The sequence below is a fragment of the Cydia pomonella genome, chromosome 16, assembly GCF_033807575.1.
Source record: "Cydia pomonella isolate Wapato2018A chromosome 16, ilCydPomo1, whole genome shotgun sequence".
Classification (NCBI taxonomy): Eukaryota; Metazoa; Arthropoda; class Insecta; order Lepidoptera; family Tortricidae; genus Cydia; species Cydia pomonella.
Window position 1 is genome coordinate 7,200,769 of NC_084718.1, and position 27,088 is coordinate 7,227,856.

Here is a 27,088-nt window from a genome sequence, read left to right on the forward strand (position 1 = left end):
CCTTATACCGCCGTACGGTGCCGGCAAGAGTTGAACGGCTCCGATCACGGCCGAGTACCTACGATAAGGACCGGTCAGAGCTGGCGGAAGCCGATCAGCGTCTTCGACGGCCGAACATAGCTGACGACGGCCGAACAGAGCCGATGACGGCCATAATAATCGTAAAACATTTTTGGATCGAGTCTCAAACGAGGATATCGTAAATTAAATTCACCTTCACTTAATCTATATTGCCACAAAGAATCAACCCACGGTCGCCTCCGCTTTTTCTGGTGTAGGTGCTTTTCTCTTCCAACAAGTAGGCTACGATAAAAATGCTGGTAAGCCTTTTTTTCCATGCCCGTCTACGTAAAATATCCATCATCACAGGTTATTATATAATATGTAACAATTACCAAGGAAAATAATCTTACAGGTCTGTTCAATTTCAAACTCAGGTTGTTACTAACAACCAGTCTCCAAAAATGAGATTTACGATTGCCGATCACCCGCTGTCCTACATCTGTTCGTCGGACTCAACGGCTGTTGTACGTGTGCTGTCTAACGTCTCGACGGCAGGACGGAGCACGGGAGAGCCGACCGTCGCTTTACAACTGTTGCGATAGCAAGTCGCAGGCGATCGGGCGTCTCTATGGCCGCAAGGAGGATGAGACTGCTAAACGCAGGTGTCCAACCGCGGAGACGGTCGATCGGCTAAATGCGAATAGTGTGGTGTAAAACACTCGGCGAAAGCCGACTCCGCGTCGACTGGTTTGGGGAGACCCTTAGCCCTATTCATTTGGAGATATTCTAGTGGTTGATTATCAGACCAATTTTCTCTCCTTCCTACTCTACTATCCTAGCCTTGGCCTCCAGGTCGCTTTTGTTTTGAGCCTATAGCCCCAAGTCATCAGGATATCCAATGATCTAATGTTTGCATTAAGCAACATTCGCATTCATTGTATAAAGTTACTGCTTGACATGATGTACTTATCAAAATTGATGTGCTGTTAGTATTTGAATTGCTTAAATATATGAAAATACTATATTTAAATGACAAAATTATTCATAAATTTCATTAGAATATTGTTTCGGTTATAGGTCAATAACCATATTTAACGGATCCGTAATATCCGGATTTTATGACCCGCTAGATCCGGATCTTATAGTTGACGGATATCCGGATATCCGGATCTCAAACCCTACGCGCAGCGATTGTTCCGAGACAGTTTGTTTGACACTTTTGACGGGCAACGAGCACAAATCTTTCTTCTGGCATTAAAACGGAACTATTGTTTTAAACAATCATTGAGTGAACTAAGTACCTAAGTCTAACGTTTTCGTAAGTATATGGAAAAACGCGATTTTTCGAATTTAACAAACATTGAGCGTACCTGTATTTAATTTGTTGACTGTCTGTCTGCATACTCAGAAACCTTTTACGAGAGGTATGGGCATTGTGAATGTCATCTCGCTCTGTGTGGTAGGGCACAGCACAGCGGATGTCATTCCAGATCTAGAGCAGAGCCCAACTGGGGAAGTACCTCCACTTTACAGAAAATCGCAGCCAAATAACACTAGACCCTACTCATAGTGTTGTGTTCCTGCCGGTGAGTAAGGTTGCCAGAGCTCAACGAGGGGCGGGAGGGGGTTAGGGTCGGCAACGCGCATGTAACTCCTCTGGAGTTGCAGGCGTACATAGGCTACGGATACTGCTTACCATCAGGCGGGCCGTATGCTTGTTTGCCACCGACGTAGTATAAAAGAAAAAAAAAAACATACTATTTTTGCAGTACGTACATGCCACTACTCGTGCCTCAAGAGCCGTGCTTCGTCGGTGCATCTACGCGCGTTCCTTCTCTTGCCACTAATCACGCGCTTGTCGCTTCTGTGTATTTATTGCTCTACGTTTTTGGTACTTGATTACAAAACTGCATGTTCCGTATAAAAATGCCAATTTTTTATGGGGTGCGAATGTAAACAAAATCAAATGAATATGATTGCATCAATTTCCAATAGTATTAAAATTTCCCCCGAAGTACAACGACAGTAAAACATGAAAAACTACTTTCCGGGTGTCGCACCCTGGTGCGAATTTGACATTGGATTTAGATATTTTTTCTAATTATTTACTCAATTTGCACCGAGTACATTACTTTCCCCAGACCCGCAATGGCCAAAATAGATTTTTTTGTATGTTGTTTTTTTTTTTTACCTGTTCCGTAGCTTAAATTAACATAAATAACACGTGCGAATTTAGATATAAGTGTTGTAAAACGTACGCCAAATTGCACCGAGTACACCTTTTTTCTCTTCTTAGTTACAACCATTACATTATTTTCAGCCGATTTCACCCCTTTCCGGGGGGGTGAATTTAGTAACGATTGTATAAAGTTCGATTTTTAGCCCATACAAAACAATCCGTAGTGATTTTATTAGTCCTTAGAATTAGTTCCTGACTTTAGTGAAATTTGAGTTAATTTGACCGTACTAAGAGTGATAGAGGTTAGATAACGAAATTTCGATTTTCTTATTTCGCTGTAGACCCTCAGATTGTGATCGATTGTGGTAGTGGCGCCCCCTACGCAGAGTTTCGCGTAATATTCCCTAGTGTCACCTTGAACAAGAAAAGATCGGTCTACACCCTAATAATTAAGTCTTGGAAAATAAAACAAAGGAAACTGATGCCAGTAATACATGTTTATTAACATAGCTCTATATACATTCATTGTAATTTGAAAATATAAATATACTATGTAGAAATTCACAAATTTCATAAAAACGTGGCTATCATACAACATTAGGCTTGGTGTTCATCATTATTGCTGACGGTCTCAACGGTCTCATATCATAACCGATCAATACGGGCACATAAATAAAATAAATGCCACGTCGAAACTAAATTCCACAACATAGATCAATCGGTATCGCTCACACATTATTGCAATCTAATACATATCACAATCGATGCACTTATAATAAATAAATTATAAAATTGTCAACCGAGTCTGTTTAAAATTCATTACAAGTATAAAACCATGTCAAAAACCGACTCACTATCGACGGTCACGCGGTCCACGGTGCTAAAACGCAAAAGTACCAAACGTTTTTAGACACAGCTTCACCGATTAGTCAACGGGAACGACACAATAATCGTCTAACATGTCTTCTAAGAGTACATACACACTAACGGATGAGAGTGGGCCCCGGCGCGGGGCTAGTCGGCGTCGCCGTTGGGCACGAGCGGCTCCTCGTCCTCGTTGTAGTCGAGCGACAGCACGGAGGCGCGGCGCCGCTTGCCGGGCGGCGCGCCCGCGTCGCTGCGCGGGCTGTAGGCGCGCTTGTCGGGCGACGCGCGCGCGCCGTTCACCGCGCCGGTCCCGCCGCCCCGCGCCGCCCGCAGCTCCTGCTGCAGGTACAGGACCGTGCTCTGCATGCCCTCCACGTCCTCGTCCAGCTCTTGTATAAAATCGTCCAGTTCTGAAAATTAAAGTGGTCCAATGTTATATTTATTTCGTACCTCTGAGCGTTACATGTTAAAGCTTTTGCGTGTTCTGATCGTTATTGGTTAATGTTAAGGAGTTTGTCACGCTTGGATTTTTAATCGATTCCTTACCTGATTGTGATTTTTTTACTTCTTCGCTAAAGCTTTTTTGCAACGCCAGATCGCCCTCCAGCTTCGCTATCCGCCCGCTCGACGTCATGCGGCCCAAGTCCTCGTTCTCCTGATGTAGAAGCCTACACTTTGCCATCAGCTTCTTCCCTGTGTTCGAGTCCGGCGTGAACTTCCACGCTGATAATTCATTCTGTGTCTCTTCCAGTCGAGTCTTAGTGGACGTTAGTTCTTGTTTTAACCTTAATATAAGTACGTTGACTGCCGGATCCAGTAGTGTTGGCCGCCCGTTTAGACTTGCGTGTGATGATTTGAGCTCAGTAATTTGACTCTGGAAATTAAATATAAATATTTGTTTGAGATAATAGACATGTCTTGTTGATCTGGGGAGGCAAAACGACTATGCATTCGGAATAATTATCACTGCAATGAGGATGCGTCTGTGATAAGACCAGATAAGACATAGTCGGGTCGATATGGGGTTGTTACTCCCATCATTTAGGTATTGCAACGTCTCTGGCAAACTAGATTATGAGGTCAGTTATATTTTAGGAGGAAGACCTAATCTTTATATCTCTGGCCGTCACAGTCGGCTATAGCCGACAAAAGTTATAGTATAAAGTGAACCTTATTACATTCTAAAAAGAAAAAAAAGATGGGTAAAAAATGTACTTCCATCAAACATCCAAAACAATTAATTACTGGGACTGATGGGAAAATGTTGTTGTTTATTTTAACACATTTTTCTAAAATATTACAAGGGTTTGAGTGAAATAATGTATAAAATCAAAATGACAAAAGTAATCCTTTGTCTAGTTCTAAATGCTTCAAGGTACAAATTGTAACCCGGCGACGTCGCGTCTCCGAGCCTAAGTATCGCAGAGTTCGAATGGTATTTCATACAAATACATAGAAACCTCCTGCGGTCGTCTCACATTGCCGGGTTTCAACTTGTACTTTTAGGCATTTGTATGAAAGAGGACAACTTACAACATAATCTTGGATCTCCTGCTCTTTAGCAGCAAGCCTCCTAACAAGCACTTTCTCTCTGTGTTGTGATTCTGCATATTGTTGTTTGATTTTGTCTTCTACCTCTTTCGCCTTTTCCAAGCTACCTGAAGATGGTTTACAATTATATTAGTAACACCAAAGTAGAAAAACTACATTTTTTTAAATGAAATATAATAATAAATAAAATATAGTTACTTTGTTAATAATGAAATAAATACTTAGGTAATATAGGCATCTACATTAAAATATAAACATGTTAGGTAAGATATTATAGACAGAGTTACATAAATCTTGGAACATTATAAAACAAGGTTCTTGCACTAAATGTAACTTTCAGTGTAAAAATATGAAATAATGATTAAGTTGACAGTTATTCCCTTGTTAAATGATAAATATATATACAAAATTATTTAATTTGCGATATTGATACTTTAACTTAACTGTGATCAAAAGCTTGTATATACATTAATATTTTTGTTAAAAAGTGCAAAAAATGTGAGTTGAGGTATTAAATAAATCACAGAAAAAATTAGGAAAGCATGGGAAATACTTAATAATAATTCTAAAATTGAAAATATTTGATCCAATATATGACCAAATATTTCAAAATTTAGAATATTAAAAAAATATATTTGATCCCATATTGTGATCAATTGTCATTATGTCCTTAAATAAATTGTACCACTAATACAACAATCGACAACACCTTAACAAATTCACAGTAACCTGTTTTTCTGCCATCTCATGTCTAAACACCTTACTAACCTGGTTTTGTTATAAGAAGCTTAGTAGGATTTACAACATAAAAAGGCAGTACTTATAGTAAGATAATTATACCGAATACCTAATACGAAACATCAATATTTAAAGGAAAATTGACCTCCTGTTTCAATTTTAGTGCACAATGGAAAACCCTTTCAAGATATTTTTTCTTTAATAGTAGGTACTTCTTCATAACAGAGTCCACATTTTCCCCTAAATATAAACATTATAGAAAATATTTTTACATTATTTGATTAATATTAACCATACTTGTGCTCTTAATTTGATTTTATTAGTACTTTTAATAATTGTAAGACTTAGGAGCTTGCAAAAATTTGTAGGGCTTTTTCTTTTTAAATCCTATTAATAGTCAAAAAAATCGAAAAAAAGTCAGTCTATGGTAACATAAAATTGTGTAAAAACATTTTACATAATGTCAATATCCAGATAGGGAAAGGGGGGATGTCTGTATGAAGAAGCAGGCGTCCACTATTAGGTTGGTCCTTATTTCGTCGACGTTATATTTTCCTAAGGGGCACTCTCGCTTAAAGTAAAATATACGACTAAAACACCAATGTAATTTTTTTTCCAGATTTTTGTGTGACAAAGTGTATTAATGTCCAATTTAACAAAAAATAAATTTTCAATACCTCTAAATCAATACTTAGAACCCCTAAATATGAATGACATAATTAAAAAACAATGTTATTTTACTCGCTGACTCATCATCCCACAAAGAAAAATCGAAAAAAAAAAAACATTTTGTACAGAGGCCCCAAATTTTCAAAGCGCGGTAGTGACCTCTAAAATGTAATTAATAATTCTGAAAAAAAAAAATTACAGAGATTTTATAGTGGTACATTTTACAATAAGCGGATGCCCTGTAGAAAAGTATAACTTCGACGAAATAAGGACCACCCTATCCTATAAGACATTTAAAAAACAGCTTTGACATGTAAGTGTGCTTTCCATCTTTAGTCTGGAATCATAAGGAATTAAATATATACTTTTTTATGTATGTATTCACTTGCAGGCTTTCTCTGAATATTTCATTAACTGCTATCACAAGTAATAAAAAATTGAGTCTACAAGTTTCCTTTAAATCAAATGATGCTTTTATAGTAATGGTATTATGAGTTGCACCAACTGATAAACATTTATCATACTTATTCCATGTTAGGATTTCTCTTTATTTATATCTGTGTGAAAAGAAAAAGATGCAAAAGGTTTCTGCCACTTTAAAACAGTTTGAAGTCTACTTATTGTCATAAAAGTGCACTTGTTCATCTTGTATCTTACATAGTACTTGTTTATATTGGATGCGACTTCGTTGAATGGCACCCAATATTGTATATGTTTGATGCAAGACAAATTGAAATTGGTACACAACAGTAGGCCTGGCACAGGAGGGGCGCGACAGATAGCCCCCGATATTGCCCGCAAGATAGACCACCCGCCTTTTTCTAACTGTATTAAATTAAAAGGGATGGGTAGTCTATCTCGCGGGCGACATAATGTCGCGCCATTTCTGTGCCCAGCTTAAGAAGACATGAGTGCAGTGGTTCAGTCACCATCAGATATTTTTGAGCAGCCAATGTGGTCACAAATATCTGTACCAAGCCTCTATTGTAAGATGTTAAAGTGCATGTCCAGATATTTGTGATATCACAGTGGTCATGGTGCTCAAAAATATCGGAACATAAATCTGATGGTGACTGCGTATTTGCATATTGAGTATGGGATCCAAAACTGTGCAGATTTTAGACATATCATATCATCATTTTGATATGACAGTAAACTCCAAGTAGTGTAACCTTTTGTATGCCTAGAACTTTATTTGTCTCAATCAGTTGGACTTTAATCTTCATTCAAGGTCATGGTTTCAATACTAAATTTTGACCACAGCATTAATAAAGATTACAGTGCCAATTATAATGTTCAAAGGAATTTGTGGGGTTTCAACAGGGACAATTTTTATTTTTCTACAGTACTGTACAAAATTGGCAAAAGTTGTATATTTTGCTTAAAACATAGATACCAGCCCGTTCCCTCATTATGCTGATTTGGTTTAACTTTTCATACATTGTTTTTTAGACTTTTTAGAGTAACAATCTTATAGTATAGTAAAATTCAATTGTTGTTATAAAAATAACTGATATACAGATTTTGTAAATAATATAATAATTAAAGAGCAAATTGTCTCATTAAACATCATTATTTTTACCACATTATTGCAATCAGTCATAATGTAAGCCACTCTCCCAATATCAGTCACTTATTGCCACATACTTAACAGTTTCTGCTGTAACCAACTTGAGGCCAGTTAGTTACTTTAATATATAAATGCTTAACTTTATTAGGGTACTTTTCTAGTTAGTTAAGAGTTACTACATGTTCACTGCAGTATGGGCTTGAAAGAACACATGCAAAGTATGCTTAATTACAAGTTACACTAATTGCCCCAGCAAAGGTGTTATTTTTTATTATAAAATCTAACATGTTATAATAACATAAGACCATATGCTAAACACATTAATCTACATTTGTATGGAATGCATAAGGTGTAGATGTATATAGTGAACCTTCCTTCAACTTTTATGGAGAAAAATGAGGTTTCTCTAAATCTTAGAATATTGCCCTTCAGGAAGGAATGTTGCATGATTTGGTCAATACTTTGATTTTATGGATTACCATATGTCAAATGTACCTGATATAAAAATACTTTTATACTACACAGTTAGTTAGTACCTAGGTGGTGGTATAAGATTTTGAAAAAAAAAAAAAACATCTCTAAATCAGTGATAATGCTGACCCAAATATTTTGTAGCAAAGCATTAACACTAATTATTATAATTTGTTACATTGGAAATTACCATGTAAAACAATGTGTTTGATAGATACTTCTATTTATGCATAGTCACGGAACCAATGTAGTTCTTTTTTTATACTGCTTTAATTCTAATTATATTCTGGGTTAAATTTGCCTCATTCTTTTAAATCACTAAAAATATGAAATATGTATTATATTTAGATTGTTACTCATAAAAATCCATGTTTGTGTCAGATGTAATTCATAAATAATTTTGATTATATTCATTACTACGTATAGTATTGAAGCAAAGCTAATTTTGAAGATTGAATGAAATTAGTGGTATCTCACTCAAACTTTTATCTATCCTGTCAAGCAATATTTGTGCAACATGATTTAAAATGTATTATTTGTGACCTCAGCCAGCAAAACATCTCACTTTGTTACTTGCCATAAGGAGGCCTTGTCAGGTTATTTGTATAAAGATACAAGCAAATCTCCTCCTATTGTCAAGCAATAAAGTGAGATGTTTTGCCAGCCGCTGTCACATTTTACTTTTAAAGCAAAACAAATCATTTACACTAGTTCATTGCATGTAGGACAGATTTATAGGAATGCTTCTTTATATTTCACACAAGACTGACCTTATTCTAAATTCAGCAATGATATAGAATAAGGAATGCTCTTAGTACTAAACTGGTTTGGAAAAAACTAGGAAATCACAGTTAAAGTCTGTGCCGAAAGAGAAAAGTCGTAGAATATATGGGACCTATATGACTCTTCTCTTTCTGCACAGACTCAAAGGTGTTTTTGTACAGAATATCAATACCAAGAGCACACCAGAAGTTTTTAATGCAAGAGGTCAGCCTTATTAAATCACTTATTAGATTTATATTATAAATAAACAATAACTTAGTGTAAAGTTTGACAATTGGTAATACAAATCCAAATTAAAATAATCTTGAACCAAGTGACATTTACAATAACAATTTGGAGATAAAAAATAACTATACAAACAAATAAAGCTAGAAAGTACCAAATAATCTTATAAATAGAGCAAAAGAAGAAAAGAAAATCATATTTACTTTTTCATGTGAACATAAATCAGATGAATCTGCGTCTGGCGCACCGAAGGCTGCCATCTTGGACAGAGTGAAAGCACTAGAACACTGGCACAGCTCCGGCTTGCGGAGAGCACTTGACCTCAGGTCGCCTACACCATGACCATTGTAAGCACTTCCACTGAACACTCCACTGCTAACACAGGACACCACCTTCTGAACCACCTTCTTGTTTAAATTTAAAACACCTATATACTCCCTTGTACCACAAATTTTCATCATAACATTTCAAAATCACAGTAACATTTCATTTAACATGTGTCATAACAGTATCACTAGAATTTTAGTTAAAGCATTGTCGATATACAGAAGAACTAAGTAATGTTTGCACATAAACAATCCGCGGGCGGATCACAGGCCGACCGCGACGCTACCAAGCCGATGAAACTGTCGTAAATACCTTCCAGCTGCTTGTTCAAAGTTTCGAGGTGGTCAATGTACGAGTCCTGCGAGGACCACGCGGACCGAAGCGTCTCCGCGGCAGTGGCTTCGAGTTGGTGCGCGGTCAACACAACGCGCGCGGCGCTCGCCCCGCCGGTGCTTGGTGACGCCGCCGCCGACTCGCCATGCCGCTCCAACTCCTCGGACATTGCACTCTTACAAAAACGTTTAGAGGGCTTTTCGACTGAAACCAAATAACTGCTGTTAACGCCGCAAATTGAACACTCATTTGCATTTGGCCGCCGTTATCAGAAACCTGGAATTCACGTTCTTATACAGCGAGAGGAGCTAGCAGACGAAGTACTTACACTTTTTAAGCGTTAAACATAAAACTGCGAAGAAAAACTATACATTAGTCAATATTTTATCATTGAAATCGTAATTGTTATAAAAAATTACGAGGACACCGAACGGTACTCTCTAGACGCCATTTTATCACGTAGCACTTTAAATAATGTTACCAGATTTGCCAGAAATGGTTGCCAGGGCTATAACCGCGACAATCGAAATTCGCAAATTGCGGGAATCTTTCTCTTTTACTCTCGCTAACACGTAATTAGAGTGACAGAGAAAAAAGCCAGCAATTAACTAACTTCGATTTTTGTGGTTATAGCCCAGGTCAGAATGCCAGTATAAAAAAAAAGTGTGCGAGTGTGTGTTGTTATGCATTACACTAATAAGTCTAGAATCTCCATACAGTAACTAATGATATAATATGTTATGATAATACCATGTTAATATTTATTTCAAGAAACGTTTCTACAATTTTATGTAACGGTAAAAAACGGTTTTTTCTTTACATCTAGCAACACAATGACAACCACCCGTGCGGCGCCTTTTTGTGCCCTTTTAATTAACCACTAATTATTTAATCATTTTCTTTTAATGAAGAAGCAACAACTCTAATTAATAATTTTTATTTTATGGTCAAGGTAAATAATTCATTTATATTTTATTTCGTTTATATGTTTATATTAACGCCATCTACCCTATTAACAAAAGACTGATATGGAATGAACGTGGGCTAGTGTTAACATGTCGCCTAAAAGATCGATAGATGGCATTCTAAACCATTATTGGCGTTGTCGTTCTATCTCGTACGGTACGGAGTAATCATATCATATTCATATCAATACATGCATAGCAAGAGATCGCTATACTGGGGGGCGACAACAAATTTTGGTTTTCGTCCAGTCCCGTCCCGTTTAGAGTTCCCGATTGTGTCTTGAATGTCAGGGGTGTAGGAATCTAGTCTAATATGCTCAATGCACGGTCTCTAAGATTCTATCAAGCTAGAGCTACCTCCTCACTTATAAGGGGGAGTAACAAAAAACGAATACCTACCCATTTATTTACCTACCAGTAATAATGAGTCACAAGATTGAGAATCCCTGCGCTTTATTACTCCTACTTCGTAAGTCTAACGAAGTATTTCAAATCAATTATAAAAAAAAATGTTTTTGGCATTCAAAGGGATTGGTTGGGTAGCTGAGCTGCGAGATGGCTTTCTACATGTCTTCTAGTAGAAGATAGCAAGACATTTCCAGATAACTATCTAGTACTTACCATCAAGCGGGCCGTATATTTGTTTGTACTGACGTGTATAAAACAATGGAAAAATCCCTTCTTAGTGATTGGTTACGTTCCCTATATTCAGTTTCCCTATACCATAGACAAAAAAGTACATAGAGTGCTCACTCCATGTATCAGTTTTGTTATTTTCATACACAAACGCTTATTATTTTCGTAGTCGACATTTAACATCGGGTAGCGGAATTATCAGTAACGCTACTTGACACTAGATGTGACAAGTGTCGCGACTGACGAAAATTGTATTGCTCAACTATTTAAAACTAATATTACAAGCAGAAGGAGTTGAAAATAGAGTTCCGGTTAATCCGGTTTTAATATTAGCTGAAAATTGTTGAACATTAGACTTTTCGTTCATCGCGTCAGGTCAAGTAGCAGTACTGATAATTCCGTTACTCGATGCTAGATGTCGACTACGAAAATAATAAGCGTTTTGGTAACAAAACTGATGTATGGAGTGAACACTCTATGCTTACTTATTTCTCTATGCCTCTATATATAAGTAGTTTCCCGCGATGCTTGACTGGTAGAGAATACCTTAAGACATTGTTTTATTTTATTTTATTCGGGATGCTTACTGCCTAAAACACATAGGTTAATAGACTTATCTACTAGATGCAAATTACAAGCTTCCACATATAAAAATGACACAAATATGAAGGTCTCGAAATAGCCAAATATTACACTATATGAGTAGTATTCAGTGCCCCTAGTGTAAATTTAGTCGATAGCGAAACGTGACGTACGCGTTTGCGTTAAGTCTCATTTTGTATGGGTTTTTGAACAGCGCGCCAAGCGGGACGTTTTGGAAAGTCAAAAATCTCATACAAAATGACACTTAACGCAAACGCGTACGTAACGTTTCGCTGCCGAAAATATTTACACTAGGGGTACTGGTCACAAACTATGAACGCAGAGTTATGTCGGGTATCGTTAACTAACGTTCCATAGTAAGATTAATATTGTTAAAAATATTATTTTCAATAATAATTGAAAAAAAAAATTTACAATATTAATCTTACTATGGAACAAATCTACGTCAGGCATCATCGTTCAGTTCATTAAATAGCCTAGTTGTTCGCGGGAAGAAACATGTTTTATGAATGTTATTGCGAAAAAGAGGAACGACAAGAGGGAGGGGAAGAGGGGATTAAGTCTGCCATTTGTTGCCATTATATAGCGTGTAATAATGTTTAAATAAATAAATAAAATAAATCAAATTCACCAGTCATCTGAGCCGAGTTGAGCGGTATACCGTATTATTTTACTCGGCAGCAGAGTTAGGCTGGCTTTGACTGTTGAAATTCTCGCAAAGCTCAAGTTTCCACTTTCAGAACCACTCGGTAGCTCGGTACAGTTCAATTTTGGAGTCTTTCGCTTGTTCGAGTTTCAATATCCCCCCGTCGCCGTTTTGTAGCCTAAATAGTGTTTAGTTTTAAGTTTATAAAATCTAAGTACCTAACTAAATGTATGTTAGTCTATAAGGTACTCTGATTTAATTCTAGCCTGATTTAAATTTTTTACAATTGGTTCACAGCAGGGTAATCAATAACTTTTAAGCCTTTGTCTGTGTATCATAAGAATTTTGACCGTTTGTTTTTGTCATCTATAGTCTGTACTTTTAGGTATTTAAAAAAATGTAAACAAACGGGAGCTGTCAAAAGTAAATGTGTATATATTCGATAAAATTAAGCGGAATTACATGTTATTGGGACGAAACGGTCTGCGATTATTTTAAAATACAAAAAACAAAAACATTTTTTTAAATACCTAAAAGTACAGACTATGAAGTATAAGCATTTTTCTGCTGCACGATTTTTGTTACATATGAAAAAGAAAGGTTAAGGTGGTTCGATTTTCATACAAAAAACAATCGCTATTTATTAATTAATTACACAATATTATTACATAAATAGTTGCGCATCTACACCGTGTCCAATAAGTTCGAATACAAACTTTTAGCACTTGCTGTATAGACATACGGATCGCTGGCTATAAAATTCTTATTTTAATTTAAAAAGTATATTGACATAAACATAGTACTATAATTTCATAAGTCACGTATTTTTAGTTTGGCTTCAATACACGATGAAGTACGTTCGTGAAGAAATTATTAGAAAATTCCTTAAAGGCGACAGGCCATGTGCTATATTCAAGGCGTTACAACCCCATGGAATTAAACGGAATCTGGTTTATACTACTATAAAAAGGTATAAAGAGATCTCTTCTACAGAGGACAGGAAAAGATCCGGTCGGCCCCGCTCAGCTAGAACTGAAAAAGTGGTAAAGGCTATAAGGGAGCGAATTCGGCGGAAAAAACACCGTTCTATTAGAAAATTAGCTGCTGATCTGAAAATTTCCAGGGGATCTGTACATAATATATTGAAAAAAGATCTTGGATGTCATGCTTATAAAAAACGAAAAGTACATGGCATTTCAGATGCAACCAAGAAAAAGAGAGTAGAAAGATGTAGCACCATACTTTCTTGGCACGCAGGTGACGAATTTGTTTTCTCGGACGAGAAACTCTTTGTGTTAGAGCAGCCTCATAACGCCCAGAACGACCGGTTGTGGGCAGCACGGATAGAAGACATTCCAGAGTATGAAAAGAATGTGCCTAGGTTCCAGAGCTCACCATCAGTGATGGTTTGGGGTGCTCTTTGTAAGAGGGGCAAACTGCCTCTAGTTTTTATTGATAAAGGCGTTAAAATCAATGCGGCATACTATAAATCGGAGGTTTTGGAGAAAAATGTTGCCCAAAATTTAAAAAATATGTTTGGAGACGATTATTATGTTTTCCAACAAGACGGAGCTCCGTCGCATACGGCAAACGCTGTTCAAGCTTGGTGCAAGGCTAATTTGACCGATTTTTTGCCGAAAAATGAATGGCCACCAAGTTCTCCAGATTTAAACGTACTAGATTATTTCGTATGGTCATACATGCTCTCGAAGCTAAATAATTATAAAGTCGCAAACCTGAGCCATTTTAAAAAGGTTATCATGCAAATTTGGGACGATATGCCGATGGATGCGGTGCGTGCCGCTTGTGACTCTTTTGAGAAACGTTTGAAACTTGTAAAAAAAGTTAAAGGTGGAGTAATTCCAAAACATTTGTTGTAAATATTGTATATAAATGTGGCTTTCATTTAATATAATTTTCATAACATAAACTACGCGTACATTTATTTCATTAAGGATCATAACTGTATTCGAACTTATTGGACACGGTGTATCTACTTTCGAATATTCATTTGCGCTAAATTAATAGAAAAACTTTGTTTCATACAGAAATCATGCAATAATCAACGTTATATTTTTATAAATTTTACTCATGTGTGTGTGACAAATGTCGTGTACAAATACATTGCGGCGTTGCCACTCCATGCTTCGGACGGCCATCGGCGCGACGTTGCGATGTTTGACGCGTTTTTAGCTGACTCTGTCGACACTGACACTCAGTGTGACCAGGCGTACGATAATTGTCGTACATGTACAATAATTTGGGCCCCGGTATGACATAATGTTCCAAAGAGCATTATCGTACACTAAAGTACTATAATTTCAGCCCTTGGATGATGCCACCTTAAAAGTCTAGTAATTTGAAGCATAATATGACACTTTCTCTCAGAAATAGGCTAAAATTAGTATATTTTGGGTGTTCGGCTCCTTGGTGTAAGTTTAAAGTTTAAAATGTCTCAATTTCCTGTATACCGTTTGAGTCTATCCCAAAAATACACAAACATAAACAGATTTTTTGCGCAATTTAGACGAAAATTGTCTTTTTTTTATTATTAATTGGAAATTTAAGCTTATTTTGCTAGACATTTTTAGGGGCTGCCTTTTTGATTGGCGTACGATATTTTTTTCAACGGTACAATAATATTGACACTCAAGTACGATAATTCTCTTCCGCTCGCCTGGCAACACTGCTGAAACTTGACAGGACCTGGGGGCCTACCGCGAAAACCTAAATTCGCAAATTGCGGGGATCTTTCTCTTTTACTCTCACTAAGACGTAATTAGAGTGACAGAGAAAAATGCCCGAAATTGACGAATTTCGATTTTCCCGGTAGCCGCCCTGGTGCTTGACGTACTTGATAGAAAACAACGCTGCCGCATGTTCTGAATTGTGATTTTATGTGTTTTTGGATTGAAAATGATAGCAACGTCTAAATCAAGTTACAAAAATCATCGATATTCTGGTCCGCGAAAAACCAGGAAAAGTGTAACTGTAATTGGAGTCTACAAAAATGACCAATTCATAGAAAATATGACCTAGAAACTAGTTAATTTTTATAAAACTCAATTTTGCCCGAGATTGTACTTAGGCGAATACCTAAGGGAGCTAAGTGTATTGATCTTGAATAAGTTGGCTAATATATGACTCCAACATGATATGGACATTTACGTCATAACTATTATACCTAGTTGGTTACTAAGTTCTGTTACTCGATTTCTTTCTTTCTTCCTAGCGTTGTCCCAGCATATTGCCACAGCTCAATGGAGCCTGGGGTCCGCTTTGACAACTAATCCCAAGATTTGGCGTAGGCACTAGTTTTTACGAAAGCCACTGCCATCTGACCTTCCAACCCAGAGGGTAAAACTAAGCCTTGTTGGGATTAGTCCAGTTTCCTCACGATGTTTTCCTTCACCGAAAAGCGACTGGTAAATATCAAATGATATCTGTTCTGAAGTTCTGTTACTCGATTTGCAACCTCTTTATTCCCGTTAAAACAAATGCTACCGAAAAAATAAAAAATGACATAATGTGGTGGATTTGTGAGCTATAATTATATACCACACATAACGCTTATCTCGTCGTATCTATAATGAATTGGGGCCTAAAAGAGAATCGTATTCCAATTTTTTGAAACGCTTGTATTACTTTCTATATTAACTAAAAGTTGCCTTAAAATTCAGCTTTTATACTAAAAACGGCTTTAAATATGTTAAATTAACAAAATATATTTTGACAGATGCTTTCGCGCCCAAAACGCTCTTTGAAAATTGTGTGACGTCACAGTTTATACATACACACATAGAAGATACGAACTGTCAACTGATATTTATCATTTGTTGTTAATCGCCTAACTGTCAACAGTGTCAATCCGAGAGTTGTGACGTCATCAGAATCTTCAATGACGTTTCGAGTTTGGTCACGTGACGTGTGCCAAAAGATATTTTAAATTCAATATTTGCAAAAATATGGTCATTACAGGTCCCCTAAAAGTAGTTTAACGTGTTCTTATAATCCAAAAGAATTTATTGGGATACAATTATGCCCTAAGATTTGTAGATGGAAACAACCCTATTGCGTTGCACAAATGTGGGCACCCGCCAAACATGATTTTGGGTGTGTCATACTCAGGGCTAACACAGATTCATTTCTGTGAAAAAGGTGTGAAAACCGGAAACTGGAAACCGTTCTCGAACCAATAGTGAAGCCCTTAAGCCACACCCTATTTCAAAACCAGCCATGGATCTTTGAACAAGACTCAGCTCCTGCACATAAGGCAAAAACAACTCAAGCCTGGTTTCGAAGGAACAAAATTGACTTTATTTCCCACGAAGACTGGCCGTCCTCCAGCCCGGACCTTAACCCCCTGGATTATGCCATATAGCAGGTTATTGAGGAGAAAGCCTGTGCTAAACCCCACACAAATCTTAACTCCCTCAAGCGGGCCATAGTTAAGACAGTGACGGAATTAGACATGACAATCGTGCGTGCCGCTATTGATGACTGGCCTCGTCGTTTCAGGGCCTGCGTCAAAGCCAGAGGAGGCGATTTTGAATGATATTGTCATATGTGATTCCTGATTTTGTGTACTTCATTTTACTTATTATTTTATAATATATACTTTATTAAACTTTCGTTGGTATATTTTATGTAGATAAAGATTATTGCAGTAACAGAATTTAATAACCAACTAGGTAGAAAACAATGCAATACATAAAACACATAAATTGGATATGATGTGATCCGTTGAATGAAATTGACAATAAATAAATAATTTTCTATCCCTAGGCATTGTGTGAAACTTCTAGTTGTGTCAAAATATCGGGAAATCAATAATATAAACAAACATGGTAAATATCTCATTTCTTTTTATAATGGTTATAAATAGAAGGCCATGCAATTTTGTAACTTACTGTAATTTAATTAAATGTATCGTAAAAAAAAGTTTTAATTCTACTGTAAAATAGTACCTACTTTTTTAAAGGCTGGGCAGTAAGGGAAAACAGCGTTTTTTTTGATTCAGCGATTTTTATGGAAAAACGCTCATATTTCTCATAAAATAATTTATTAATAATAGGTACTTGATAATACTGATAACAAAAAAAAAAAATGAGTCTCGAACCCACATCCTCTTGCATGTATTTCCACGTACATACCGCAACGCTATTGAAGCCTACTCACGCTGTGCCAAATTGTCTACTACAAGGATCCCAGTACGACTGTTTGAATGTGTGAGTGATAGTTAGAAATAGAGTCAAGAAACCTTCTGTCGACATTAAGGGGTAGTTTTTGTACAATGAAGTGTTCAATGTTTGTTTTAATAGTTCAATATTTATTTAAAGAGTGCGCTAAACATAATTTACGGTATAGAAATACCAAAGACTACTCCACAAAAAAATTAAAACTCAAAATTTGCAATTGTGGCGCCATCTAGTGAGGTTTAAGCTTTGGGTAACCTAGTTGAACCACCTTGGAAATAAAATACTGTCAATATATTTTTATATTTTATTATCTTACTTCATCATCTAATAGATAATCAACATTTTAATTAAGTAATAAAATTAATGTTTAACATTAATTGAGCTTAGATTATTTCTATACAGTTATAAATATATATAAACTAAATATTCTAAGTGTGCCCATTTGAGCAACCTAAGCAAGTCAGCCATAAAATATTGCTAGGTTGTACCGACGCCTAGAGCGGTCGCTCAAATAGGAACACCTCTTAACAATTGGACATGTATTCAATCACAATATGTACAACATTAAGATTGTATTTAGTTCTGACGAAACGTCAATAGGGTCGCCACACTTGGTCCTGATTGCCACCGCCGTAAAGCCCGTGTTTCACTTCATCGTTGCTTTCACAATTTGGAACTAGCCCGCTGGCTTCACCGCCCTGTAGCTCCGCAGTTATAGAAATACCACCATCTATATCACTAATTTTGATGTCTGTGGGTATTGTATACTGTTCTAAGTTATGTTTATCGCCTGCACTGTGTAAGTGTACGTGTATTTGGTTCTGATTTACAGTGGAATAGAGGTTAGGTAGGAGCATTTGAGGGTTGGAGTTTATATAGGGTGTGTGCGACTGTAGACAGGATGGATTATTATTTATGTTATTGTATTGGTAGTTGTTGAAATTGTAGTTATTGGTGGGCCAGGAGTTGTAGTAGTTGGGGTCGTAGCGCTGCGAGGTGGTGGGGTTGAGCTCGGTTAGAGCGCCCGCTCCGCTCGGGCTGCCTTTTACAAAACCGGAGCTGGTTGTTTGGAAGCCGCCGTAGTCGCTGTGAGGTAGGGGGATGTCTGGCAGAACTGTGGACAAAAAGGATTTGGTAGTTATTAAATCGCATAATTTTTAAAAGGGAGAGTTTCTTGTTTATCACACGTTACTAAAATCATTAAATATTTTTTTCTAAATTTAATACGCGTTACAGTTAAGCAGGAAAACACGGCAGTAGTGAGTGAATTATAAGATTTCTAAATAAGAACGACGTATTAAGGGAAATGTGGACGATTCTATAGTTTTTTTTCCGCTATCTAAGTATAATGGAATATATACTTTTTTACAAACGAAAAACATGGCTTTGACTTGTAGTTAGTACCTATTAGGCTGTTACGCCCGCTAAGCTGGGTACATGGAGGAGATAAATGAATACCCACTGGCTATTACCCACAGTACCACATAGAGGGCCACAGAAGAATATGTTAGGGGACCTGATGCGTACCGTAGGCTGTAGCGCCCCGTTAGGCTGGGCACACGGAAGTAATCGAGGAGTACCCGGTGTTCCAGCTCTCAGTGGTATCGCATGTTCGTTATCTCAATCAACATAGAAGGATATAAGAGGTCTGACGCGTACCTGCGGGTATATGTATCGCTGGCTCGGGCTTTTAATAAGTAATCTGTAGCGCCCCGTAGGTTGGGTACACGGAGGTAATAGAGGAGTACCCGGTGTTCCATTCACTGGCATCGCATGTTTGTTATCTCAATCAACATAGAAGGATATAAGAGGTCTGACGCGTACCTGCGGGTATATGTATCGCTGGCTCGGGCTTGTAGTAAGTAGGCTGTAGCGCCCCGTAGGCTGGGTACACGGAGGCCGTCGAGGAGTACCCGGTGTTCCACTCGCTGGCTCCCAGGATATTTCCGCCCGTTTCTGGAAAAGGAAAAACATAGGTTTAAAAATATGTATTTTCCCTTTGGAATGTCAAAAACACTTTTGAAGTGGACTCTCTATTAAATTCTTATTTCTCTTATAAAAAAAAATGATATCAAGAGTGTTCTAATATTCATGGACACTTTTCTAATAAGATACCTTCCTACTAGTATTTATAAACGTTAGGTTAACGGAGTAATTATCATTTTAAAAGTTCCTACTGTACACGACCCGATGATAAGGTCAGGTAAATCAATCGGTTATTGTCAAAGCTCATCACTATGGTAGTCACGCGACTGGGCTCATTCCGGCTTTGACCGCTAAATTTACCGCGTTGTCTACAGGAATAAGAAAATAGAAAAAAAATGTAAAGAGAGATTGAAACGTACTTTATTACTTAAAACGAACTGAATAACATCTCTAGCATCCAATGTATACCTACCTACGAGACGGTCTAGAGATATTTTAATTGAGTGAATAGCGTTTATTACTTTTCATTTGACGCTCCATAAAATATGTATGTGCAATTGTGAATTACATATTTTAGAAGGGTGTAGTTGGTAGTTTCCAGAAAATAGTGTAGGTACTCAATTAGCTTAGCGTGAGTTGTTAAGAAAAGTTAATCACAGTCAGTTTTGTGACGATAATTAAGCATTAAATTTCAATAAAAACTTGGTTTTGGTGTTCATTTCATAAACAATAAGCGATTTTACAATGTGAAAAAAGGCAAAAAGTTGATTCCCATTAAGATTTCATGCTTAATTATTATCACAAAACTGACAGCGATTTATTTTTCTTAACTACTTACGCTACATACACAATTTTCTGAAAACTCCCGGTTAAAAGAAGGTGGCAGACATTTTTTCATTATTTAGAAGAGCGTATTCTACGAGCCTTACTCGCAGTAGTTTTCTAATAAGTAGTAAAGAAGTCATTAAGTTTGTCATTTGTACTTCAGTACCCCTAGTGTAACTAATTTCGACAGCGAAACGTGACGTACGCGTTTGCGTTAAGTGTCATTTTGTATGAAATTTTTGACTTTCCAAAACGTCCCGCTTGGCGCGCTGTACAAAAACCCATACAAAATGAGACTAAACGCAAACGCGTACGTCACGTTTCAAAATCGAATTTATTTACACTAGGGGTACTGAACAAAAAATTCCAATTCCTATCATACGTAAAAAAGTTAAAGTTAAGCTGACTGCTGTTTTATTCGATGGGTTCCCATAAGGTATGGTAGGCTTCGCAAATTATAATTAATACTCAATACAGTTAAGACTACGCATAAATTGTACTTAACTGCTTGGATTACCCAGAATAGTAAACGCATGTTTACATAACTTAATGCTTGGATTTGACTCATACATGTTTAAACAAATTAATTAGTCAAATAGAACTCACAATTATTGCAATCATGTTTTTGAATATGGTAACAAATTTTAAACTTAGAACGGGATATTTAAACTTAGATCACATAAAGTAAACAAAAATTTTTCACAACGTAAACATTAGGATTTGACTCATACTGATTTAAACACATAGGCATATACATAGTTCTCATGCAATTTGAATGCAAACATGGAAATAATATGATAACAGATTTTCCAATCACCACGGGAAATAAAACTTAGATCACAACATACTCGTAAGGTAAACAGAAACTTCACATAAAGTAAACAGTACAGTCCCCAACCGGTACGACCCGTTTACGGAACTAATACTACGAGTGAGTAGGTGTGGTGCTGGGAATGCCGCTGATTCATACACGCAGTCATCGAGGTCGGATTACGTTGCCGAATCTGTTTATTGGTGAAATTCGTTTGTCAGGGTTATGATGTATGTTTTGAGTTAACTGTAAGATTGTCCTATAATATTTATTATCTTAAAACGAATGTATACTAAGAGGATGTCAGAGTGTATACAAAATATGAGTACATATTAAAGTTGTAATGTTTTTAGAATTAGTAGTTAGTAGGTATAGTTAGTAGATTTACTCGTATTGATGGTAAGTATTTTTTTATATATAAGTATTTTATATTTATTCTCAATAGTAAATCGTAAGTACGCTCTGCGCTGACCTCTAAATTCACGACGAATACGTAGGTACTATAAGAAGTATTAGAACAAATTAAATTATTTTCAGAAAATATTTGAATTTGTTTTTATTTCAAGTAGAAACACTACTATATAAATTATAAACTGAAATATATGTCATTTACTAAAAAAAAGTGATCAAGGCCTCTAGTGCCCCAGTGAGGTTTTTCTTAAGTAGTAAGGTAGGAGTACTAGTGCTCGACGCCGCTGCACTAGTCACCGACATGGCCACTTTATTTCATGGAAATATAGGTTAAATTTGAACAACGAAGATTTTTCTGTATTCGAACTTAATCCTTGTCACTTTGACATAAAGTGCCCATGTCGAGTACTAGTGCAGCGTCGAGCACTAGTACTTCTACCTTATATGATATTTATTTCAGTGAATACGTAGGTAGGTAATGGAATATAAATTTTAGATTAAATAGTTAAAATCTATATGTTTTAGATCTAAAACTTAGGTACGCGTTGATAAACTTTGAGAATTGCCTACCGTTTTTGCCCACAGTCCGTTGTAATATAAATAAATTATCAAAGTTGTGGTTTGTGACCTAATAAATGATTGTAAATAAAGTTAAAGCTGTATTCAAAGTCAAAGGACCTATTATTAATGATACAGATTTGAAAAGCTTTTGTCACGTGACGATAATCACGTCTAAGGTATAATTTAAATCAGCTGTGCGTAAGCTATAAGTACTCGTAAGGCCGCTAAATCCTAATCAATTAGGTTTGACGTCAACGTCATCCTGCGCGCGAGTAACAGACGGAAACCTGCGTAGCCTGCGCAAAGGCAACAGTCAACATACGCAATGTCGTATCTTGTTCACTAGCCAGATTGAAATATTAACTGTAAGTTAAGGGAGTAAGGTCCATTTTTAAGTGAGCAATACGATGTGATAATAGGAGTGCTTACTCTTTGTGTCAATGAGCGCTCCTGACTAATAAGATTTGATGTCGTGGACGAAACGCTATGGTAATGAGTAAGTAACAAGCTTTGTATGTATATTTGCGGTACATGACTCGGGACACGTACACACGCCCTTAGTGGCATTAATAAAGGCAAAAAATCCCATTTAAATTGGGATTTTCGAAGGACAATGGATTTGTTTGTAACTTGTGCCTGAATTTCGCTTTCACTTGTTTTTTTGTGAAAGTATAATGTGACATGCATTGTATTGTAAACAATGATTTTGGCCAAACAACAATCAATCAATATTTTGATTGTATAAGTAGGTATGTAAAACAACTGTTCAGGGACAAATGTAAGTGGTATTTGATAGGATATTCCATTACGTAATTATAAACGCGCTCTGTAGATATTGAAGTTGAAACATAAACAATAAACATGTTATAAATACTATTCATCAATATTAACAATATAACCCCGTTCTCAATTTTTTAGTGCTCATAATATGAAGTAAGTAATAAGGTTAAGCTAACTCTGCAGCGTTTTTGATAGCACAGTGTGCAAGTTTTATTGTAAGGGCAGTAAGGGCAGTCCGTAAATTTACTTAGAAAATGTCAAGGTCAGAGCCTATGTATGAGACAGCCAATTTTTTTTCGCGATATCGGGGTTGGTCCCATAGTAAGTTGCCAGTATGACCTATATATATTCACTTCACCCTGTAAATTATTCCAGCCCTGTATAAAAATTCTAGAAACTAAAATGCAAGTTGGGGTACACTTTTTAATAGAAATGCCCTTAAACGTCCAACTTTAAAAATTTAAATGAAATTATAACTGTTAAAATAACACTTTCACACTCTGTGCTATCAAAAAAACTGCAGTGTAAGCTTAGCCGAATATCGTAGAACACATACGAGTAGGTTAAGACGAAAGGGGACGATCGATTCTCCATACAAACATAGTCCTATTTTCCTCCCTGGATATTGACATTGTGGAAAATATTTTTAAAGAATTGTATGTATTTTAGTCATAGCTATAAACGGTCGGGCCGTTTTTTTTAAAATTATTTTTTCTTTTTTTTAAAGTTAGGAGCGAAAAACAGGTCTCATACAAATTTTTAAATGCTCTTCTTATAATATTGAAAAATCCGAAAAAAATCAAACGGCCAGGCATAGCTATGATTAAAACACATCAAATTGTGTAAAAATATTTTCAATCATGTTAATACCCAGAGAGGAAAATGGGGACTACGTTTGTATGGAAAGACGGTTTCAGGGCGGTCGTCCCCTTTCGTCTTAAAGTGTAGAGATAGTAAAACCAGTTATAGCCATTTTGGAAACCAAAATATGGCTCTGTGTAAAATATGCTAACGTTTAATGTTTGCACAGCTTTAGACTTGCCGTAACATATGGCAAATTCATTTAGTTGCTAGAACATGCGGTTTCTCACAACTTGTTGTTATTTATATATTCAACTTGATACAATTCTGAAAAACCATTATAAATTGACCTTGATAACCATAACAACTGTGCGAAGCCAAAGTTCGGATTTATTCTGTTTACAATAGTTATTATTGCACTGACGTAGGTAGATATATAGAGGTAATTCCCACGTTAGTAGAAACGTATCGATTATTATTAGACTATTTAATGAGAAGCGAGAAACCTGTTATACGGAAATAAATTATGATTAAACAATGATACTATATTCAGGGTTTTACGAGGATTTACAAGTAATCACGAAGGGGTTCGTTGGAGTGAGCTGATGGGGATTCTCCAAATTTCTAAATAATATTAAATTAACAATTCTATATGATTTGGGAGTTTGGGCTGTTCTTATGGTAAAGATGGCTACTGGGCCTGCCTTCTCGGTTAAGATTACAAAGAAGAAAGAAGAAGAACATAATGAGAAATTCTAAAAAACCGGCCAAGAGCATGTCGGGCCATGCTCAGAGTAGGGTTCCGTAGTTACTCTTCTGTCACAATGAGTTAAACTGGAGCTTAAAGTATGGTAGATTGTTAACCAAGGGATGAACTGTGGGTGTACGTCTTTTTACTATGAAGGGGAAACTTTTTTCGATAACTCAAAAACAGCTAAACTGATCATATCCGCTATAGTTTTCATTTAATGTCTTTCTTAAGCTCTACTTCCAAGATTTTTTTCATAGTTTTTGGACCTATGGTTCAAAAGTTAGAGGGGGGGGGGGGACACATTTTTTTTTCTTTTGGAGCAATTATCTCCGAATATATTCACTTTATCAAGAAATGTTTGTTGAAGACCCCTATTAGTTTTGAAAGACCTTTCCAACAATATCCCACACTGTAGGGTTGAAGTATAAAAAAATATTCACCCCCACTTTACGTGTAGGGGAGGTACCCTAAAAAAAATTAAATTTTTAGATTTTATTGTACGACTTTGTCGGCTTTATTGATTTATATATCCATGCCAAATTTCAGCTTTCTAGCACAAACGACCACGGAGCAAAGCCTCGGATGGACAGACAGACAGACGGACATGGCGAAACTATAAGGGTTCCTAGTTGACTACGGAACCCTAACTAGTTGACTACGGAACCCTAAAAATTATATTCACTGGGGACGAGCATGCTGTGTAGCTCAATTGGCTTACGTCACTGGATCTATGCTGTAGAAACTTGCGAGTTCAAATATCGTCGGAAGCCATTTTTCCTAATTTAAAAATAGTTCAAGTATATCAGAAGCAGATGAAAATAAGTAAGGTTTTCGAAGGGTTTTCTAATGCAAATAAAAATGAATAATAATGACTTCGGCTATCGTTCTTAATATTATTCCTAGTATGTATTTCTGGAGATCGATATGCTAATATAATAGATCTGCTAAGATCTAATCACCTTTTACACTAAAATTACAATTTGCAGGCATTTATTTGAATAAATATGTATAGCTACAGAAAAATATTTAAACATTAACCCAATGAAGGCAAAACGAGAAAAATATACCTCTTTTTTAGCAGTGATACATTAAAATAGACTAAGAAAAAAAACCTTCTCATAATTATAACGTCATCATCGGCTTCTCATATGTACCACTGCTAGATACGAGGCTCTCATGATTCTCATGAACCAGACAGTTAACTTCGGATTGGGGATTTAATATATAAAATATAATAATGTTATTACTTTCGGCTTACAAAAAATATTTAATTCAGTTCAGTATGTTAACAGGAAAATATGCCCGTTGTTGTGGAATAATATTATATTAACTTGGAATCAAATTATGTCTGGCGTTTGGGTATTTGATGTTAAAAACAAAAACAATAGATCAAAAAGGAACAGACTGGTTTTTGTTTTTACGACTTGACTACAAATTTTAGGATTCCATATCTAAAATGATTTAAATGGATCACGTTATTGTCCTTCCGGCTAAGTGCGTATGCATAATTCGTATCTTCATACAACACAAAAATAAAACACAAAAACTGTTCAAGCAAAAGGAGCGGTGAGAAGATGAGTTTTCATCTTACGAAAAGTAGTTTTGACTACGAAATTCCAGTTAAAACTGGTTATTACCGAGGCCTTACCGAAAACTAGTTTTAATTAATGAAAAAGCGTTTTCACTAAGGCGTTACAGAAAACTAATTTAAACTAGGGAAAGCGTGTTTTCACTATATAAAAACAGGTTTTTAAGGTGATACCTATAAGTACATCCAATAATCTATGATATCCAATTTGAGACATTTGTTAAGACCTAACTAGTGTTTGTTAAGACTCAAGTCCTTTGAGTCCTCTGCTTTAAGACTCGACTCAGTTTTTCAGACTCTCATAATTAAGATGGAACTCTAGTTCTTTTCAACTTATTAGAGGCTCGAGTCTTTTGTAGAGACTTGAGTCCTCGGAGAACTTGTATTTTTTTTACAAATAACTTCGAAATGCGTTGTCTTTATGTGAAATTCATGGATATACATAACATAAATCATACAATAACGCCTATTTACTTTACTGTTGTTTAGGTCAAACCTATAAAATAGTTGACTGAGTCTTTATCCGGAGACTCGAGTCCTTTTGAGTAGCGCTCAAAAAAGACTCAATAAAGGACTCGACTCGGGACAAAAGACTCAGAAGTTTTTTAAGGTCTGAGTCTCGGAAAAACAAGTTGTTCAATTTAGACTCAAAAGACTCGAGTTGCTACTAATAACACTAGACCGAAGTCGATAGAGTTGTTTCGTTTAGTTACCAACACAGTTGATAGTACGTCCACTTCATCATCAGACCAGCATGTTGATATCATCAGCTTCTCTCCTCTCTTCTTTTGCTTTGCCTTATCCCACATTAGGCGGGGTCGGCTCTTTTTATCCTTCGGCGCCAAGACGATCTGTCTTGAGTTGATATCA

General features: G+C 36.4%; 2 protein-coding genes across 3 annotated transcripts in view; both read right to left on the reverse strand.

The window, feature by feature from the left end:
- LOC133526682 (carboxypeptidase B1-like) overlaps positions 1-10,195 on the reverse strand; it is a 33,376-nt gene extending 23,181 nt beyond the window's left edge. The window contains exons 1-6 of the mRNA XM_061863389.1: positions 10,045-10,195; positions 9,696-9,920; positions 4,583-4,707; positions 3,596-3,923; positions 3,221-3,459; positions 2,819-2,821 (exon numbers count right to left, since the gene is read on the reverse strand). Of these exons, the coding sequence (XP_061719373.1) occupies positions 2,819-2,821; positions 3,221-3,459; positions 3,596-3,923; positions 4,583-4,707; positions 9,696-9,885 (885 nt within the window). The 5' untranslated portion in view covers positions 9,886-9,920; positions 10,045-10,195. The remainder of the gene's footprint in view (positions 1-2,818; positions 2,822-3,220; positions 3,460-3,595; positions 3,924-4,582; positions 4,708-9,695; positions 9,921-10,044) is intronic.
- Positions 10,196-18,108: 7,913 nt separating this feature from the next.
- The window catches only part of LOC133526689 (runt-related transcription factor 3-like), an 82,223-nt gene continuing 73,243 nt past the window's right edge, over positions 18,109-27,088 (reverse strand). Inside the window, exons 5-6 of one of the 2 annotated variants that reach the window (XM_061863398.1) lie at positions 19,589-19,720; positions 18,109-18,878 (exon numbers count right to left, since the gene is read on the reverse strand). In XM_061863398.1, coding sequence (XP_061719382.1) covers positions 18,358-18,878; positions 19,589-19,720 — 653 coding nt within the window. In that variant the 3' untranslated portion in view covers positions 18,109-18,357. The remainder of the gene's footprint in view (positions 18,879-19,588; positions 19,721-27,088) is intronic. The other variant, XM_061863399.1, reaches the window with a different exon arrangement.